The sequence below is a fragment of the Poecilia reticulata genome, chromosome 18, assembly GCF_904066995.2.
Source record: "Poecilia reticulata chromosome 18, P_reticulata-male-v2, whole genome shotgun sequence".
Taxonomy (NCBI): domain Eukaryota; kingdom Metazoa; phylum Chordata; class Actinopteri; order Cyprinodontiformes; family Poeciliidae; genus Poecilia; species Poecilia reticulata.
In genome coordinates, this window is record NC_088847.1 from 6,569,255 (window position 1) to 6,589,052 (window position 19,798).

At 40.6% G+C, this 19,798-nt stretch overlaps 2 protein-coding genes across 6 annotated transcripts; both read right to left on the reverse strand.

The window, feature by feature from the left end:
• Positions 1-948: 948 nt before the first annotated feature.
• hnrnpcb (heterogeneous nuclear ribonucleoprotein C b) lies at positions 949-11,440 on the reverse strand. Of its 5 annotated transcripts, none has more exons than XM_008435192.3 (9): positions 11,320-11,387; positions 6,419-6,489; positions 5,779-6,050; positions 4,279-4,351; positions 4,118-4,165; positions 3,739-3,908; positions 3,132-3,245; positions 2,202-2,353; positions 949-1,906 (listed from the first exon to the last, which is right to left on the reverse strand). In XM_008435192.3, the coding sequence occupies exons 2-9, from the start codon at positions 6,421-6,423 to the stop codon at positions 1,820-1,822; spliced, it is 921 nt and encodes a 306-aa protein (XP_008433414.1). In that variant the 5' UTR covers positions 6,424-6,489; positions 11,320-11,387; the 3' UTR covers positions 949-1,819. The 5 variants fall into 5 exon arrangements, with proteins under 5 accessions (XP_008433414.1, XP_008433413.1, XP_008433412.1 ...); XM_008435191.2 differs by having other exon boundaries at positions 11,250-11,379; XM_008435190.2 differs by having other exon boundaries at positions 10,648-11,353.
• Positions 11,441-11,535: 95 nt separating this feature from the next.
• On the reverse strand, positions 11,536-16,849 carry LOC103480303 (FH1/FH2 domain-containing protein 1). The gene is made up of 9 exons (XM_008435185.3): positions 15,993-16,849; positions 14,942-15,082; positions 14,652-14,834; positions 13,945-14,064; positions 13,701-13,862; positions 13,365-13,615; positions 13,034-13,265; positions 12,736-12,844; positions 11,536-12,620 (listed from the first exon to the last, which is right to left on the reverse strand). The coding sequence occupies exons 1-9, from the start codon at positions 16,449-16,451 to the stop codon at positions 12,592-12,594; spliced, it is 1,686 nt and encodes a 561-aa protein (XP_008433407.2). The 5' UTR covers positions 16,452-16,849; the 3' UTR covers positions 11,536-12,591.
• Positions 16,850-19,798: the final 2,949 nt, after the last annotated feature.

Here is a 19,798-nt window from a genome sequence, read left to right on the forward strand (position 1 = left end):
AGCAAGCTAATAAAGTGCTAGTATGCTCATATAGCGCTAGCATGCCTCCACTCTGGAAATTTGGCTCATACCATATTTCAATGAAGTTCCATTTAATCACTGGCAGATAAAACTTATGAAAAACTTACTTGCACTTCATAAACTTACCATTTTCTTTTGCATGTCAAACGTTGAAAACAGTGTTTCAGTTGCTCTGTGCACTCACCGCTCTCCTACATGATGCAGAATAAGTAACATGACACAAGCACAAAGGCAAAAAAACTCCCAATTTACCAATAAATCTATACTCTTACGCCTATCTGCTGTCACGAGCAGCTCGCTTTCACACTTTACTGTCTCAAACGAACCAAAACCCTTTGAGAAACCTGTTCCTTCACCCTCTCACCTGTGGTGGTGCTACACCAAGAACTACTGAAGGAAATGACATGAAAACCTCTGAAGAAGACAGGAGAACAACTTCCTTCTTCACAAACACTAAACAAAAGTGGAGTAGCATCAGATTTTAGGAGTTGTTGGATTTTTTTTGTATCTGACGAAAGACCACAAGCTAGTTAATTTCCTAGACTTGTGAGTTGTTTAGTCTGTATTTACCCAGAATGCCCTGTGTTGTAGTCAGCTTACTGCTTTTGGAACGGTCTCCGGTCTGGTAGCATTCATATATATGCATTCTAACTGCATCAGAGTTCACTTTAACTTAACCAAAACCTAGAATTTTAGGCATACCAGACTTCAGTTGCACATTCACATCTCCCCAAACAAACCTAGACGAAGAAAATGGAGTTTGATTTAAAGCGGACTAAGCAGGAATTGCATCCTCAAGGTGATCTTTTAAAGATACTGTGATTGAACCCAGAGGTGATTCCTGGGATCGTATCTGGACAACCCTGCTGTTTACGCTCGAAGAAATTAAGCATTTTAGCCCCAACAATAGAACACAAAGAAAACAAATCAGAACAGGATAAAACTTTATTTGGCTGTGAAGTCAAGAAGGAAACATACAGGTGAACATGGAAGATAGCGGAGTTGGACCGAAGTCAGTTCTGGTTAAAAGACATTTTAAACCAATAGAATTTGTCTAGGGGGGAAGTGTGGACTATGTGCGTGATCACGTTTTATCTTGGGAGCAAAAATGAGGAGAGATTGTCTGAGGAACACAAACAGTAGTAGTTGGTGCACGCTGCCACCTGCTGGCTGGGATGCAGCGTTGCAGCAGGATTAGCAGTCATTTTTTTTAAGGTTTTAGAAACATGGTTGCAGCAATTTTATATCATTTTACTCAGGTCAACAGTCAAAAAAAGACATTAAAATTATCAACTAACAAAACAGAACACATGCAAGAAAACAGATTTTAGATGAAAAAAAAAAGAGCAGTTCTTTTTGTTGTACAGTAAATCTTAATATCTCTAAGTGAGGAAGAAGTTGCACTTAATATTAGCATAATGCTGGTAGGTGGGCCAGTGAGAAAGTGTTGTTTTACACCATACCCTAAAAACTTTCAGCTATCTGTAAGCTAAACACGCAGCAAAATTCCCAAACATGAAATAATTTACATTTCTCATCTGCCCAACTTCAATTTTCACCAAATGCAGGGAAAACTACAGTTGTCTACTAGCAGCAGAGGGCCATTCAGAGGAAACACATGAAACATTTAATAAAAAAAAGGAGACAAAGAGGAATTCACTTCTAATCTGCAGGAAAGTCAAAGCTGTGTAAAAATTCTATCACTTTATTATCAGAAACGAGCAGATAACTGTGGCGTGGAGAAGGTTTAACACACGTCTTGTTTTGTTCGGGTTTGTGTGTTTTCTCCATAACCCGTTCAGGACTCGTCTTCGTTGGTGCTGTCGCCGTCGTCCTCTCCTTCCTCCTGCTCGCCGTCGTCCTCGTCTCGCCCTCTGCTTTTCACCTGCGGAGAGAAGCAGAAAAATTAGAATTCAACACAACAGAGAAGAAGAAGAAGATAACTTTGTAATTAAAACCATTAAAACCAATTAAAACCATTAATAGAGGGAGTCATCTGGACCCCGCAAGCTTTTTACCCTGCGCGCGGTCCGGAGCTCACGTATCTTATTAAGAGGTTTTTGTTTTGCCTGGTTTCGGGCGCGCTCCTTCCGAGCGTCGCTCTAAGACCGCGGGAGGGTTTTTAAACGAAAACGGAACTACAAAAATGGCGTAGAAGAGCTGCTGTTGCTTGGGTTCACCTCATCCTCTTCCTCCAGCAGGTCTCCGTCCTCCTCCGAGTCGTCCATCTCCTGGCTCCCTCTGGCTCTCTTCAGGCTACCCTCCTTCTTGCTGGAAGTAGATGAGTGGAGCGGAGACACCTCGCCGGGTTCTGGCTTGGAGCTTTTAATCTCTGTGTGGAAAGGAGAGGAAAATAGATCCAACCAAGTAGAAAAAATAGAAATGAGTTAAAGAGACCGAAATTTGGGTTTGATTTATGAATTTGAAATATTTATGAGCTAACAAGTTGTTCTGTGGAGGCTTTGTTAGAGAACATCACCTAACAAATACAATCCATGTTGGACACAGCTAACCAATTTCATGGTGTTTTCTTTTATGTACATTTTAAAAAGAATCTTATAATGGACAATGAAATAACACTGAATTGATGGAATGGGTAGATTTATACTCAAAGTGAAGACTTTAATTGTTTGTTTTTAACTTATCTTTGAAATTGTTAAAATTTTGTGTTTTAAGATATTTTGTTATATTCTTTTGCAATGTTTGAAAGAAGTAGAAGACTTGACACTACAGAGGAGATTCACCTTCCAACAGGAAAGTTACACTAAACATACAGCCAGAGTTACTGTGAGCAAAGCATATTCATGTCTTAGAATGGCCTAGTAAAATTTCAGGCCTAAATCTAATTGAGAAACTATGGGAAGACTTGAAGATTCCGCAGCCTGAACTTCATTAAAAACTATCAAATATCATAATCCCACTCAAATCCCCTGCATCTGAGTGGGATTCACGGAAAAAAACACTCCTTGGAACAGACTACAAAAACTCAGAAATATAAACTAGTGGTGAACTGTGCATGGGGCACCTTATGTTTTTTGGTCAAACAAATGACATTTCTGGGAAGATTGATGCAGTTAGTTTATCAGTAACATATGAATCTGCAGGCCTACCCGACTTCTTACTGTGGTCCTTCTCCATGTGCTCCAAGCTGTCCAGCAGGTAGTCCACCTTATGCTTAATCTGTGTCAGCTCTCTCTTGATGGTCTGCAAAACGTCCGTCCTCACTGTGGGACAAACAACAGTTGATATATGTGTGCATACACAGTAAAGTCTCCCAAAATGACTGTCCTGTGCAATCATAGGGCATTTAAGGCAATCGCTGATTGGTAAAACTCCAAGTTCTGTTCGGCATCTGAGGAAATATTAGGGTCTCATTTGGGTTTTGGATACTTTTAAGAAATGTGCAGCAGGATTTCAGGTTTCCAAACAATCAACATTTAAGGTTCGCAATCAAATGTAGGTAAAGGTCCATCACGGTCAAAAGAAAATGATTTCTGCAGATGTAGTCACGAGGCATTGGCCAAAGTCTACTTTGGCTTTGCATTACCATACACCACCAAGCTTTTCTACTGATGGTCAGAAAATCTGATTCATTTGGAGAACCAGGCTGCTCCCTCGTCTCTTCAATCTTATGGAGTTCCACTTGTTTAATGCAGTGAAGACAGGTAGAAAATCTGACCGCTTCGTGTATCCATCAGCCCGGCTGTTGGGACCTACTTGTGTGGGAGGCCCTCTGGCTGCTCTTGGAGGAGGTTGAGGAAAAGGCAGTCTTAATCCTTCGGCTTCCCCCGCTACTCAGACTCACCCTGGGGCGCTTCGAGGGGACCACGGCACGTGACAGAGGAGGTGGGGTGGGAGGAGGCACCCGAGACTGGTATGGGTACATTCTGAAGGTGATGGAACATGATGTTACATGCCATCAAATAAGCTTCAACATTCTCATTTAACGAACTAAATAGTAGTTTATTTAGTTTAGGGTTAAGATGAAAAAAAGGAAGAAATGTCATGCACTATATTTGGACAGTATATGGTGCAAGACAGTGTAATGACATAGATGTGAACATTTAATCCTCGATAATAAAAATAAACATGATACCTGTCATAGTAATCTCTTTGGAAATCATAATCCAAATCAAAAGATGAACTGCAGGGAAGAAAACAGCACAGTATACAATAACACCCCTTAAAGTAAGCATTTCAAATGCAATCATATATTGCTATGTTGTTATTTAGAAACTGAGCAGCAGGGATTCACACCTGTACATGTCTCCTGCTGATCGTTTCACCGTCTTCGATCGGCGAGGCTTTGGCTCACCTGCCAGGTTAATGTCTGCGGGAAGGAAAACACTGAAGTTTAGAAGAAAGGGTGTTTTTTTTTTTTTATTCAAATGAGAAGTTGATCACAACTATATAACAATATTACTAACTTCTATTGTAGTCTTCTTGAGAAATACCATAAGGAGGTTTATTTTAATGCTTAACATTTAGCACTAGAGGGCAGCAGAGAGACTCGGCTGTTCCACCAAACAAAAAAAAGAGCAATAATTCTGTCACTGGATCTTTTTCTAAGCAAAACATCCTTTAACTAGCAGAACCTGTTAAATATTAGACAAGCTCTAGATGTTCTGAAGATGCTTGACCATAATTTACCACCACTGGGATAAAACATAAAACACTTAAGTCCTTGGACGTATCATACCTTTTTCTGGGCTCTTTGATTTTACAGAATACTAAAGGAAGCAAAGTTTGTCACAAAATTAGGCATCAACATTATTAATGTTAATTTTGACACTAGCATTTTCAGCACAATAATGGTGATTTTCTTGCTTTTGAAATCTACAAAGTGTCATAATGTCAATGATGGACCAGACAGATGTTACAGCTCATGCCATTTAGGCAAAATCATAAAAAGACTAATCTTCGCTTTGATTTCCTCTGCTTCAATAAATAAATTAAAAGGCAAGATACTCATGACTCAGAGTAAAGCTCTGGTAGAAGGCGTTTGATGAGTGCTGCCCTTGGCACTTTGGAAAAAATTAAGAATCCTGATTTGGAGGTTTACAGCTATGGAATAAGGATTTCATGAGACACATTTAGATGTTATTAATCTTTTCTTTTGCCGTAGAAAAATCCAGGTCACACTTCAGCAGTCTACTAGGATTGGAGTAGCTGATAATAAAATACAATTAAGATTCCTTAAAAACTGATAAAAAGTCTTTTAAACTTAGCACCAAATAGGACTCTGCAAGTCAAACGGAAATTTCAGCTAAATTAGCCAGCTACAACATACAGACGTATTTTCCTAATAGTGATTAGGCTGTGGCACAACACAAAAAGATGAAAAATTGCTATTTGCTTGTACATGCACCTGGCAGCTGAGGGGAGTACCCAGAGAAGATCCACATATTCACCGGGAGAACATCTAAGCTCCATCCACCTGGTTAAAATTTGATTTGGTTCCTTTTGATTTAAGTATTTCAGCTGTTTTGTGCAAGAAATCAAGCAGCCTTTGGGGAAATCTCTCAAGACTTTTAGATAGGTGTTGTTCAAAATCAGACAAATGTTTGTTGTTATCATGCATGTTTTCTGTCTTTTATAAGTTTAACACACCTGGATAAGATGGATAGAAAATTATCAGGGCTCCACAGAGATTAATGAAAAATTGTGGAGCAATTGATTTAGGTCTTCCACAGCAGAGATACATCTAAAACATGAAGGATTCCAACCCTTGCCAACTTGATGGTCAATCACCCCTACCTAACACCTGACCGACAATCATCCGGCCATTCTCCCCAGCCACAGCGGCCCTGGCGTTCCTCTCATTGGAGTACTGCACGAAGGCGTAACCCTTGTGGATGGAGCAGCCGACGATCTTGCCATACTTGGAGAAGATGGCCTCCACGTCGGCCTTGGTGACCAGTAAGGTGTTGAGGTTGCCGACGAAGACTCGGGAGTTCAGGGAGTGGGGGTCGTTCTTGTTGGTCACGTTGCTGCTCGCCATGGAGCTGGAGGTGGAGGACGACGACCAGCTGGGAGAGGCAGATAAAAAACAGATTGTTGTTGATCAAATCTGTTATTTGGATATTAGAAGCACTAAGGTTACAAGGTCTCCCTCTTGTGGTAAGCTAAATTAATTTGAAAATCAAGTTTAGCTAACAGCTAGCTGATAAACATCAAGTTCCTGATACCAGTTTAAAACTTGGCCATAAAGTTTCAGTGTGTAAAAATGTGCTCAATAATTCTAAAGTGTTTCCTGCAAAAAAAAAAAAAAAGACGGCTCCCACACAGGAAGCATATTCTCACACCGCAAACTGTGTGTTGATGCTCTACCATAATAAAAGCAAGGATCTGTAAAATGGACAGCAGAAGAGGGTCGGGGTCTGAAAGCAACACTCACTCCATTGTGTCTTTATCGGCTCGGTGGAGGGCTGCCTGCCTGCCTTTCTGTCTGTTGGAGAGAAGAGAGTCCTGAGGACCCGTGAGAGAAGGAGTCAGTGACTGGAGGGAAATATTCACTACACTTTCTAATGTGTTTGGCTAAATCAAGGTGAAAGGGGGAAAAAAAGAAAATGGTGAATTGAATAACAAATTAATTTGAATTTATAAGCCTAACCACTAATAAATACTTCACGTGGTGCAAAATTACAGATTTGTACTATGATATTTGTTGAAATTTATTTTGAAAACCGCTGAGAGTGCTTGCAAAAAGAAGAAATAGACTAGATCTAAATGTCTACCACACAACACCATAGGGTTGACTTTTTACAACACAAAAGTAATTATGCTGCTTTAAGTTTTCCATATTTTGTCAGATTAAAATGAATGTATTTCATTGGGATTTTTAGAGTGTAGACTAAATCTTTAGCATCATCACAAACATTGTGTTGGTGGAGGAGGAGGGAAGTGTTAGGGGAAAATGTGAATTGCTTACAAACAATACAGTCATCAATAGTCAACATTATTATAGACATTTGGTGTGTACCCAACATCATGTAGCCCCATGAGTCCAACTGACTGCCTTAAGAAGTCACCCGGTGTTAATATATTATAGGGATGCAGAATATATACTGCATCAACATCAGTGTAAACAGGGGTGCACCGGCAAAGTGGCGATTGGACGATACTTGCATGCGAAACCAATCTCATCCATCTATTGTATTTACCTCTGCAAAGGTCTGAAAACCAGACACTGTTGCCTTTTGCTCTGCCATAAGAGAGGACAGACTCATAGACCCGCCCACCAGGTCATGTTTACACATGCATGGTTAATGATAGCCACTCTAATGTTGCCAACTTAACAACCTTGTTGCTAACCCCCCCAAAAAACAGTATTGACCAAAATCATCAGGTTAGCCTTTTTAAAGATCAGTGATCTTTCAGAAACCTGCAACCGGTGCACCCCTAGAATAGAACGATTTTTAACGTATTGTGCTGAATAAATAATGCAGCCTCATACTGTCGTGCTTCTGTCTGCCGTCTGTTTGCATGAAAGAGCTGCATAGTTCTGAGACTTCTCTTTGCTGCTCCAGACTCCGCAGCGCTTCACTGTTGGCATTGAAGCCTCGGCTTTAATAAGAGTAAAGAGCTTTGAGTTTGTCACAAAGTTATGTAAGACTGCGGTGGGGTGGGGGTGCGCATTATAATTATGAAACAGATGGAGGCAGCAGTTAAAGAGAAAAAAACCCAACAACATCCAGAGGCGTTCTATGCTTCATGGTGCCTATAATCTTGTTTTTGTAGATTTAATCATTCCTTTGACTGAATTAGCAGGTGTGTGATGAAGTTGCATTTTTTTTGCTGACAGAAACTTTGTTATTTCACATTGCAAGAGGCAGATATCACTTGACAAAAGCAAGAAGTGCAGCCAGCTAGGCCTCAGTCTAACCAAGAAGTAGCAGCAGCAGAGGGATTACATGTTAGCAGCAGACTGTCTGGCCAAAGCTTAATGCTGTGCTCTCGCCCTGCATGATTTAGCCAGCACGTCTCTGTAAGCTGGCAACCCGACAGAGCGACCAGAGGCTGTGGTGTTTCTAATTCTGACAGGAGTGTTGGGGTTCAAGCAGGGATCTACAGGATTTACACACATTCACTTTCCTTTAGGAGTTTGTTTTCCAAACCCATCAGTTTATGGAGTAGCTCAGTCTTGGTTTGGACTGATCCAGATAGGGAGTCATTGCTCGGATAGATTGTTAAATGAATAGTGTGGTCAGTTTTTCTGTAATGAATGTCTTGAAGAAAAGGGAGTACAGCTTAAGAACAATTGAATCCAAACTGTTATAGCCAAACACCAGGGTACAACGCTGTAGTATTATTGGTAGGGAGGCACCGATGCACTTTTTCCACTCACGATACCGATACAAATATCTGAGATTTAGTAAACATCGCCCAAAGTACAAAGCATAGAAATTAGACTGAATAGATTTGCCCTTATGGATCAGGCACATTGTCTCTAATACTCAATTGTTTTTCAATATTGGGCCCGATTAAGACATTAATGTCGGATCGGTTCACCTCTAATTATTGGTCAAGAGAATGCTAAGCTGCTTTGTTGCTAAGCTACAGTAAAGCTGCCGGCTCAATCAGCTGACCCTGATGCTGGTGTAAAATAACTGCCTCTGGAAACAAATCTTTGCCATTGCCAAACTGATGAGTGCCATCTGATCAGAGAGACTGATAAATCTCTTAATACATGGTTATGAACTGGGGGTCTGTGTGGCTTTCGAATGATTTTCTACTACAGGCAACTTATTACTAGTAATAACTTTATAGAACGTTGCCTAAAAAACATCAATATACCAATATGTGGTATAGTGGGATTATATCAACATGAGGACTATTGTCATATGGGACCATTCCATTCATCTTTCATCTACATTATGCCCCACATTTGAGCTCTAAAATGAGCAAATTACACAATAAATGGAAAGGGTAGCCAGTACTTAAAAAAAGGAACATTTTCCCAATAAATAAACTGCCTTATATAATTTTATTATCTGAAAGTTGGCCATCCATATAATAACTCAGTTTTCTGTGTCTGTGGTATGTGTGTATATAGTGTTGGTGCTTCAACTGTGAAAGCTGCTGCAGCTAGCATGGCTCATCCTCGGTGGCTTGAGCAGCCAGAGTACAGATGAATTCATGTCAGAGGGAAGCGGTATGGTTACGGGTCAGTGCAGTTCCTCACACTGTTGGGTCTGTTTCCATTGTAAAAGTAATTTCAACGGACCTCTACAACACACCCTTCTTGGACCAGCCTTTCAGCTGTTGGTCCATAAGAAAGTGCTATGGTATGGTTGTAGTGGTACTACAGCTGTTACACAACACAGTCCATTGGTTGTCACTGATGGCATCAAGCATGAGCTATACTACTGCGTCGCGTTTGTTGCCACACTCGTATGACGCAATGCTGAGCGTTGGGGTTTAACCTCAACTGAACAGCGAGAGTTCAAATGGCGGTTTAATACACCGACCCATATGGTGGTGTACAGAACTGCACTGACCAATGCTGTGCCACTCAGTGGAAATGAGGTAATAGAGCCCCACATAGATATCTGGTCCCACCTTACTTCCACTTTGTACCCCCCAAAAACTCATAAGACTATTAGAAGATCTCAGCAAATGACTTTAAATTATGGCTTGTTAAAGGGAGTTCAAAATATTCATAAGGTTCAGTAGGTATGAATTGAAGGAGGTAAAAAATGGCCCGTGACAGAGAACTACTTTTGGTTTCTGAAAAAGTTGGGTATGAAGTGGCCAAAAGTACCAAATAAGAAAGGAGTGAAGTGACCAACACCCGGTATGGAATACATAAATGAACTATTGTTTAATACAAAAACATATTTTAAAACCAGTGTTGCTCTTGGTTGCATAGTCCTTCATTAAAGTGGTTCATCGTCATACATTTAAGCCATAAAAAAGTAATATGATGTAAAGCACTTTGCCTTATATGAAGCCTTATTGCTGAAATATGCAATCCAAATAAACCTGGTTGATTGATTAATAAGTACTATGAGTTGCTTTAATAAACCATAAAAAATGGAACATTGATCAATATATTTGAGGTGTATTGATGATTTTAACAATGGCACTTGACAAAACGCAATGTCTGTCACTAGTTTTCGTAATTGTTGACAGCATGACGTGTTTATGAACATTCAAATAATTAAATAATAAAAATATAGAGGGAAAAACAGGAAAAACACACATGAGTGCCTCTGTTGCTGGTGAAACTTTGCATAAATATGCAAAAGCAAAAGAAAACGCAATTGTTTGGGGGGAAAGTACTGTTAAAGTGTTGATTCGCCTGCTAAACCACCTTGTTTGTGGTCACACTCACACAGATAAGCAAACTGAATTTGCAAATAAGCAGCAAGGTATCGCCGTGTATCAGAGCTATTTAGACCCTGAGGCCTATTGGAGCTCAGTGAGCCCTCAGGTCATAACATCTGCACACCTCAAAATAGAAATAACTTTATTGTCATATGCTCAAAAACAAACTGGGTAATCAAAATTGTACTCCACAAGCTCCCTTCAACAACTCTCCTGTAATAGTACCTTTCCCTTTTTGGGGAAAAAAGGTTTATTAAATATACCAATATTGCCAAAAAGGAACAAAATTTGTGGCACCTATGCAAAGAAAACTCCAACTTGTTGACTGTGCAAAATGTTCAAATGTTGTCCTTGAAAAATGCCTGAAAAATGACATCACTCCTCTGCAGGAAAACATAAAGCCTCAGCAATCACTACAAAGAAAATTGAAAAACACTACTTCAAGAAATGTAAACCAGGTTTTGGCTGGCTGATGAAAAAGCAACATAAAAAACATATTTTTATTCCAGAGATTGAGCAAGCCGGTTAAAAAAAAAGCAGTCCAGATCATCCTGGAACAATCCTCCACATTTCTCTCCATGAAAACGAGCCAACAGTCAGATACACGACAAGAGAACACAACATGCCTGAAAAATGGAGGTTTAAAATAGAAAAACAAAGCAAAGACACCGAGGTGAATGTTACAGCAAACTAGTTTATGAGCTGTTTCTACTGCCGTCACAAAATGTACGCCATAACAGTCAGCCAGCCAGCCAGCCAGCCAACACAGTCTCGGAAAAACCAGCCAGGAAAAATTGCAATAAAAACAAAAATAACATTAAAAAAAAAATCCCAAAGACGCTTCAAAATTTAGAAAAAAATGGAAAAGGTGCGAAAAACCTCTCGTTAAAAATACTCACCAGGACCTTAATACTAAAAATGAGAACAACTGAAAGCTTGTTTTACTCGGGAGATGGGTTATCCGCTTACTGTTCTGCTCGCTGAATGTAGGCAGCACCTTGCAACCGGTTGACACGAAATGGCGTCGACTCCCACACTGTGAGCAGAGCAGGCTCCGCCCCCTATTTGTATTCATGGCTTCTGATTGGATCTCTCGACTTCCCCCTTCTGGGAAAGTCTATCACAGATTGGCTGCTACACTGGACTGATGTGTCAGTCAACAGAGACATCTGCAAACCGCTGTCGCTCGACGCAAATGACGGCGTGAGAAAGTTCAAGCTAAAAACCTAAACAAAAGACCATTAACGTCAGGAATATTTAAGACTAAAACTCAACATGAAGGCCAAAGACTGTCATTTTTGTCAGTTTGACTTAGAAACAGTGTAGCTTTCATTTTTGCAATTATTCATCTCAATTTTTAGATTCTTAAAAACGGACTAATAATTTTTGTTTCCACAAAATAACAATATTAAACTTGGCCATGGTTACAAAATTTGAATGTGTGATTTTTGCATTTTTTGAAGACTGCTAGCTACTCAAGACATTTGCAGATAAAAGTTGCCTGTTTCTACCATAACATTGATTGGGGTTTAAATAAACCTTTACAGGCGACTGCAGTTGCTAAATACTGTGAAATTTAAATATTAGCTTGTTGTTATTTAGAATACAAGTAAACATTTACATTTTTAAGTTTTATGTATGCTTTAAAGCTCAGATTCAACACAAGTATTGCTCCTTTTGTAGATCATTTTATTTTCTTTCTCTAAACAGACACACTTTAAAATGCTCATTTTAAAAAATATATTTTTATGTATTTTTTTACAAACAACAGTAATTCATGACCACAAAATGCTAATTAAAATATTATGCAAATGCACATTTTTTACTGTTACACAATGGTTGTGATATTTTTAACTGAAAACAGAAAACGTTTATTGCATTAAGTGCCAGACAGCGAGAAAAATATGTGGCTATGTAAACATCTGGTTTTAGCTGTTGCTTTAGCTTGATAGTCAAAACCGGATTGAAATCAAAACTATTAGCATCAGTTTTTTCATAAGGATAATTTTTTTTTTCAATCTAACTTCAATTTAGCTGTTCATAAAAACAACAAGAGCAATAGTTTGACTCATGCAAATTACAAAATTCATCCTCAACTCAAAGTTTCCCATGTATTCGACAAAAGCTCTGCCGCAAAATGCACCGGCTGTAAAATATGGGAATACATGAGATCAACATTTCAGTGTAACGGCAACATCATAAATAACTTTCTCCAGTGTCTAAAAGGGAACTTCAGCAAGGTCATGCCTTCAGTTTTCTTGAAAACGAATCTGAAATAGAAAGAAATGAGCACTCAAGTCAACAAATCATATAGTAAACTCACTTTAAATTAAGCAGAACAACTGATCAAAGTAAGAGTAAAAAAATAAAAAATGTGTGAAATACCTTTAATGTCAGCTATCCGTTGGCGGCTTCGTGGTAAAGTCCCATCCCTCCTCGGAATGGACTCCGGCGTTCTCAGCACTTCCTCCAGGCGGTTTTGTTCATCACTTTCCTGCACGACAGATCAAAAGTAGTTTATTCAAATCTTTTGGAAGAGATGTGCTGTTCAAAGATTATACTCATTTCTCATGGCTCTGAGTTAATTTCCCATGTTGTGTTTTTTTTCACCTTTCTGCCAAATTGTCCCTTTACTAGGTAAATATGTTGAATGGTTTGGTTTGGGAGTGTTTGAAATACCAACCTGTGACGCTGGAGTTAGCTGACCTTTCCTCCTGCCCACAGGCGTGGTGGGCCCCGGGTTTTCACCTCCGATCTTCTGCCGCTCCCTCTCCCGCTCCCTCTGCAGGAGGACGGCCTGCCTCATGGACCTGTACTCCAGTGAGAAGTTGCTGATGGTCCTGCAGAAGTCCTCCGCTCTGGTGTCTCGCACCATGGCTCGGGAGTAACCCAGGAACATGACGAACGAGTGGAACCTTGAGGAAGGAAAGACAATCAGCAGGAAAAACGATAAGTTCTAAATCACGGGCGAAGCCGTTCGAAGTTCGGTGTGTGGTGAACGTGTGCAAGCGTGCCTGTTGATAACCCGACGGTGGACGGCTCTCAGGACCTTCAGCCGCTCCTCGCACTCCTTCAGGATCTTGGGCAGTTTGTGACGGAGCGAACCCTCTGGAGCAAACATCTCCACGTCTTTCCCTTTCTGCTTATCTCCTTTTCCTCCTTTCCTCTTTTCCTCAGCCTTTTCCAGAACCTTCAACTGCTCCCAGGATGCTTTGCACATGGCCTCTAGCTGCGCAAAGTTGGACTGAACTAGAGAGTAGTCACACTGCGGAGATGAGGGACACCTTTGAACACCAAATGTGACTTTGTCTACCTTTTGTTTTTTTGTAGTCACTTCTCACAGTGCGCACCTTGCCGGCTTTAGTGACGGCGGTGATGTCAGAGTAGAGGTCAGAGGATTGTGGGTAGAGCTGCAGCAGGAGCACGCAGACGTGGTGCAGCAGCGGCTGGCGCGTGTGCGTGTCCCTCACCTGGGACAGCTTTCCAAGGTAGCTCAGCTCAAAGCCACGGGCCTTGGGGAGATGAAATCTGTTGTCAAGCACGAATGAAATTAAGTAGGAATGAAAAATGAAACTAACAATTGCACTCCCTCACCTTACAGCCGTTGAGAAAGTTACCGATGGCTAACACGGTCGCTAGGATGCACCTGAAGGTCTGGCTGGCGGCCAGCTGTTCCATGGCCAGCTTTAGGTGGAACAGAGGCTCAGCGATTTCCTATATAATGGATGGACACATATATTGAGGGCATTGTGGGAACTGAAAAGCACACTGTGCCTTGCAGAAGTACTCACACTCTTTAGTTGTTACAGCCCAGGATTTTATATAGACTTACACAACCCAGTGTATCAGTTTTGAAAAAGTTTCACAACTGAAAAATGTGGCAAGAATTTCGGTCAGCGCTGGTTGGCTGGTCGTTGTTGTTTTCCCAACAACAAGGACACGTGGTGTGACAAGATGTTCCGGTCAGAGGAAACCATATGACCAGAACATATTGCTGGAATATATTGTTAGTTGCAATTAGCAGCTTGCTAACAGGCAAGTGAATTAGTAACTTAGTGGTTTAGAGTTATAGTTGTAGCGCTTTTACTGGGTTTTAAATTGAGTATGACACTTCTTTTGTAAGTTGTGTGTATTTTTATTTTATTTTTTCTGGTTCATATGTAAAACATAAAATTGAAATTGAAAAGTTGAAATATGAAAATAACTTAATATGGACATGTGGTTTTTAACGGTACTGTAGATGAGCCATTCTGAGGTCAGTCAAGGTGACAGTCATGACAGGTGTCATTGTTTCTGCCTACCTTCTCTAAGGAGTCATAGTCCAAAGCGAAGGTCCAGAGCTGAAGCCTCGTTCTCAGGTGAGGTATTTCCCCCAGGGTGAGCAGACACAGTTCAGCCTGGGCCAGGGGAGCGTGGGGGTTCTGGGCCTTGGCTTCGTTGATCAGACAAAGCTCTTCCTCTGTTGGGATCAGAGCTTCAAGTCGCTGTTATAGAGGAAATGTGAAAACAGTTCAAACTCGTGCTGGAGATAGCAACGTAAACGCCCTGTCAGAACAAAAGTTTAAAGGTCAGATACAGAGAGTCGGTGTACCTGAATGTCCTCTCTGTCCAGCACGCTGCTGTCCATGCTGTAGATAGCAGGAGGGAGGAGGCGAGGTGGAGGCAGGCTGCTCAGGGCGATGGTTATGATGTTACTGCGCTTCATGCCCAGCACTGAAATAGACGACTGCTTCTGTTGAAGAGAAACAGGCAGCACACTGTTATGATGCAATATGTTTTTTTTTTGACTGCCTTTTGATTGTGACACATAGATTTTGTTGCCTCATAATTTATAGTTAGATATATATTTGGATGTTTGCATCATTTTATAAATAATATAAATCCTTCAAAGGGTATGGATGCCAATTTCTGCCACTATTTAAAAAAAAACAACAACTTGACTCTAGTAAGTGTGACATGACTATCTCATAATTAGTGCCTCGTCATTATAAAGGAGATATAAATGTACCTGGTGATGAATCTTCAAACATTGCAATTTTGCTGCATTGATATTAAAATAATTCACGTATATGCCTACCACAAATTGAATGCAGGCTGAAAGACCCAGTTACACTGAATTTAACAGAAAACGTAATGGTTAAAAGATTTTTGTCATGATTGCTTTTTGATTTTTGACTGGATTTTCGTTAAACTTACCTAGTTTAAATCTGCCAATGACTATAAACCATTTTTATTGATCAACTGACTTCAGAAATCACAAGTCATTCATTCTTTTCGCAGATCGTCTGCCTCATATAAAACTGTCACAACATGGTGACATTTTTAACAAATATGGAAGAAACACATTTTTGTAAATGTTGCAAACTGCAGCTATAATGGAAAGATGAAGTTGTGGGTTTTTGACATTAGTGGAATGTCCACAAGTTTTTGTGCACATTTATAATGGAAACTCGGCTATTGCTACATCCAACCCTCAACACACATAGAGACTTACTAAATCAGCTGTTGGGGCTGACATAAGCAGATCACTATGCTTGACTGACAGTAACACACTTTGCCATTTTGTCTTTTCATAAAACACTTAAAAATGGACAGAAGTCTTTACAATAGTCCTGATTTCAAGGATTTTTTATCATTCTCACCTGCCACCCAGAAACCACCTTAAAACTGGTGCTGGTGGCCTTGGACTCAAACAAATACTCCAGACGGTTCGTGTCCAACTGCACTGGCTCCAGCCCGGCCCATATAGTCTGCTTCCCAAAGCGCGTCATCCTGGGAAGCGGGGTCAGGTTCTGGAGTTCCCTCCAGTGAAGCTTCAAGGTGTGGCTCTTAATCCCTGCACCTTTAGATGGTGAAGGTAAAGTGGGAGGTGGAGGAAGAGGCGGTGGAAGAGGTGGCGGAGGAGGTGCCACGGACAGGTGTTGACTTGGTGGTGATGTAAGGAGCCGCTCGTCCTCTTCACTGTCGTCTTCATCGAAGAGGTCAGAGAAATCCAAGGTGTTGAGGCAAAGGCACGCGGCCGGTTTAATGATCGAGTCCCAGGATTGGTCAAAATCCCAGGTCAGGTCCTTGATTTGATCCGATTCCTTCATTGGTCTCATTAAGAAATGAATGTGTTAAAAAAAGTTATTTTTTCCTCAGCTGACTCCAAAAGGCATACCTCTTCTTCATCCTGAAAATGAACGAAAGTCTCGTTGAGGATCTACCAGACCTTGTCTTCCGTTTCCGTCATTCCTCATATAAACAGAACTCCTTGCTTTTCCTGTACTTTCTCTTCTCACTGCGCAGTCAGCCTCCACCTCACAGACACTAAATCTGCATCTGAACATCTGTGGATGCTCTGCCTCACTTGTCCACCACAGGAGCGCAAAGCTCCCACGCCCAGAATCCCAATTTCTGAGCCACCTCTGGCCAATCCTCACTCCACCGTAACCTGTAATTGCCTCGGGTGTCGTGTTTGTTCCCTCAGATTTGAAGCGTCTGATCTAAACGTCCGCTGTTGTTCTTTTGCAGCTGAGCTCTGCAACCTCAGAGAATTCTTGTGAGTCTTGATGGGCTGTGTTTAAGTCCTGATCCCAACTCTGATGAGAAAGTTCACGGAATGCCTTTCCCTGCTGCTCTTTCAGAAATGCCTCCGCAGCTGCCCTCTGACTTTCATCTCCCCATGTGTGTCCAGAAGCAACGGCTGGCGAGAGTTTCGGTTGGAGAGCGAGGAGGGCAAGGGATGCACTGGTGCATCGGTTATGGTTTATTTGAGCTGCGCCCTTTTCCTTCATTTCCTTATCGAGGCCGAATCTCCTGTTTGTGTTGGTATCATGGTGTATATACAAGCCTCTTTATCTTCTCCTTTAGATCTGTTACTTCCGTCCTCTTTAGTTAACACACACACAGAAGAGCTCATCTTATTTTCAAGCAATTTCCTCTGTCAGTTTTATGAAGACATATTGTTCTTACATAAGTTTTTTTAAGTAGGGTGGTGAACCTTTTATGAGCAGGATTGCTCCAAATATGCAGGAAATATTCTCTTGAAAGCAGTACAATGCTATTGTCACATCAGTACTAGTTACTTGTTTTGAAACAAAGCCAGGTAAAGGACAGTGCAAACAAGTTCTAGTCAGATGAGACCATGCAAAACACAGAAGCTAGTTATTGGTGCGAAAGATTGAAGTACAGGACTTCCAATGCATAGTCAATGTGCATAATATTATGAGTATTACATTTTACATGTCATAAACTCAGATCAATAGTACGTTTTGCCTATCAGATGGAGTCTCACTGCAGAAGATGCTCCCAATGCCGACGTTGACGAACGTTGTTGACCCCGGCCTCAACCAATCCAGTACAGAACTGATGTTTGTGAGTCACGTATTTGGCTTAGGTTTTACATTGGATTTCCCTTCCTGCATTTTAAAGACTTGGGAAAGTATTTGCACAAGGCGACTGAATTCAAATAGATGCCGCACTTTTCTGATTCTATTTGTAGAAACAAAGGAACTTCTCAGTGTTTGTCTATCGCATCAAATATCAATAAAATACTTAAAGTTTGTGAAGCAAAATGTGAAAAGATTTAAGGACTACTGCCAGATACTGGAACAGTCTCTAAAACAGTATTTGGTTTGTCCCCAAGGGTCTTTTGCATGGTCCACATGCAACTTTAATGAGGATCCCTCCCTCGGCCATTAGGTCTCCCCTAATTACACTTTATCTCACTCAGTAGCCCTGCTGTCTGCTGGCGGCAGAAGGACTCATGGGAGAATTCAGTCAAAATGAGCTCCATTTGCAAGACTTAATATCTTTTAGGTATTTATTTATCAGCACGGCATTTTAAAGTATGTTCCCAAATATACATATTCGCTGCTTGTCTTGGGAGTGTCTAAAGTTTCACTTCTTCAGCCTCCCAAAGACTGCTTTTGCTCACAAATAAACAGCAGACTTGTTTTGACGAGGCTCCAGCTACCAGACCCGATAAGTGCAGCTGCAGAGTTGTGGGGACGATGCGGCGTCCTTACAGAAAGGGACACGTTTTCTGTGGGAAAAAGCAATTTTCAGGATGCGAGGATGTTCTGTGTCTCGGTGTGTCTCTGTGTGGTAGTGGCTGTTTGAATAAATGCTTGCAACCCTTTTTTTCCTCCCCCTCTTCCTCTGTATTGCGGGTCCCTACATGGCTACTGAACCGACTGTATGTCGACTCTAAGCGCCAAGATAAAGATCAAGACAAAAATCACACGTAATTGCTGCACGTTTGAGGGTTTTTAAGATGTCACGGTCAAAAAACTGAACTTTGAATTCATCATTAGAAAGGTCCGCTTGAAATGGGACGCTCTTCCAACACGTTTAAATGTAGTTTTTTAAAACTCAAGCATGGTCTTTTTTTTTTTTTTTTTTATCACGATGCCATTATTGTCGTCTTGAAAACTTTACATGTCTCCACAGTAACCGTCGAGACGTGCTCGCACGACTCAACACTTCAACCGTGCACCGTTTTACTTCAAGTAAACGTCTCATTTTCCTCAAAGACAATAACATACCAGTGTACCACATTGCCTCGGAGCGCCTATTCAATGCAACAATGAGATGTGGCAGCAGTGACCTGCAATTCCATGTCCAGTAGGTATGCGCCTTTCTTTGGAAAAGATGATTTAAGGGTTCACAGAACCACTTTTAAGATGTTTTCCAAAGCAAAGGTAGAGGGAATGCAACATTTCAAGTTTTTTGCATCAAAACACAAAGTTTTTTTTTCCAGCAACTATTTAGCTTAAACCAAGACTATTTGAAAGATGAATCTTTTCACACACAGAGGTTTATTTCTATCATCGTCACAGTGAGCAGGATGGAATGTGAAATGGAAAAACCTTCAGTCCATTAGATCCATGTGCACTCTGTATATTGCTCTCAATTCAAGTAACACTCAGTTTTTTACCAGTTTTCTAAACACACCCATAAAGTCACATAATGCTCAATACACAATAATGTAAAACACTCTGCAAACTCATAAACCCAGTGATTAAAAATTGATTCTGCCTGGTCTCACAACACAAGTTAAACAATTTCTTTAGCAATTTCCTTCTTGCATGCACTAAACATACATTGTTCCTTTGATTAAATCACATTTTAATCAAAGTTATCTGCCGCATGTTTCAGAGAAACACATTAAATCCACAGTGAGGGGAGTAAAACAGTGGCATCAATTTTCAACAGAGCACTTCAAGCAGGTCTTCAATAAATTTTAAAACAATTGTTTCAAACAGTATTTTAGTCTTCTTTTCCTATAATTGGTCATCTTTGTTTTTTATCCACAGTGATTTTTTTCTGATCCTTCAAAAAGTATAGCAATCTATTTTGGTATTACGAAATATATTGTTAGCAAACTATGCTATGTGACAACATGTGGGCATAAAATACATGAACTTTCCTTTTTACATATCATTGTGTTTTTTCACCGACCTGA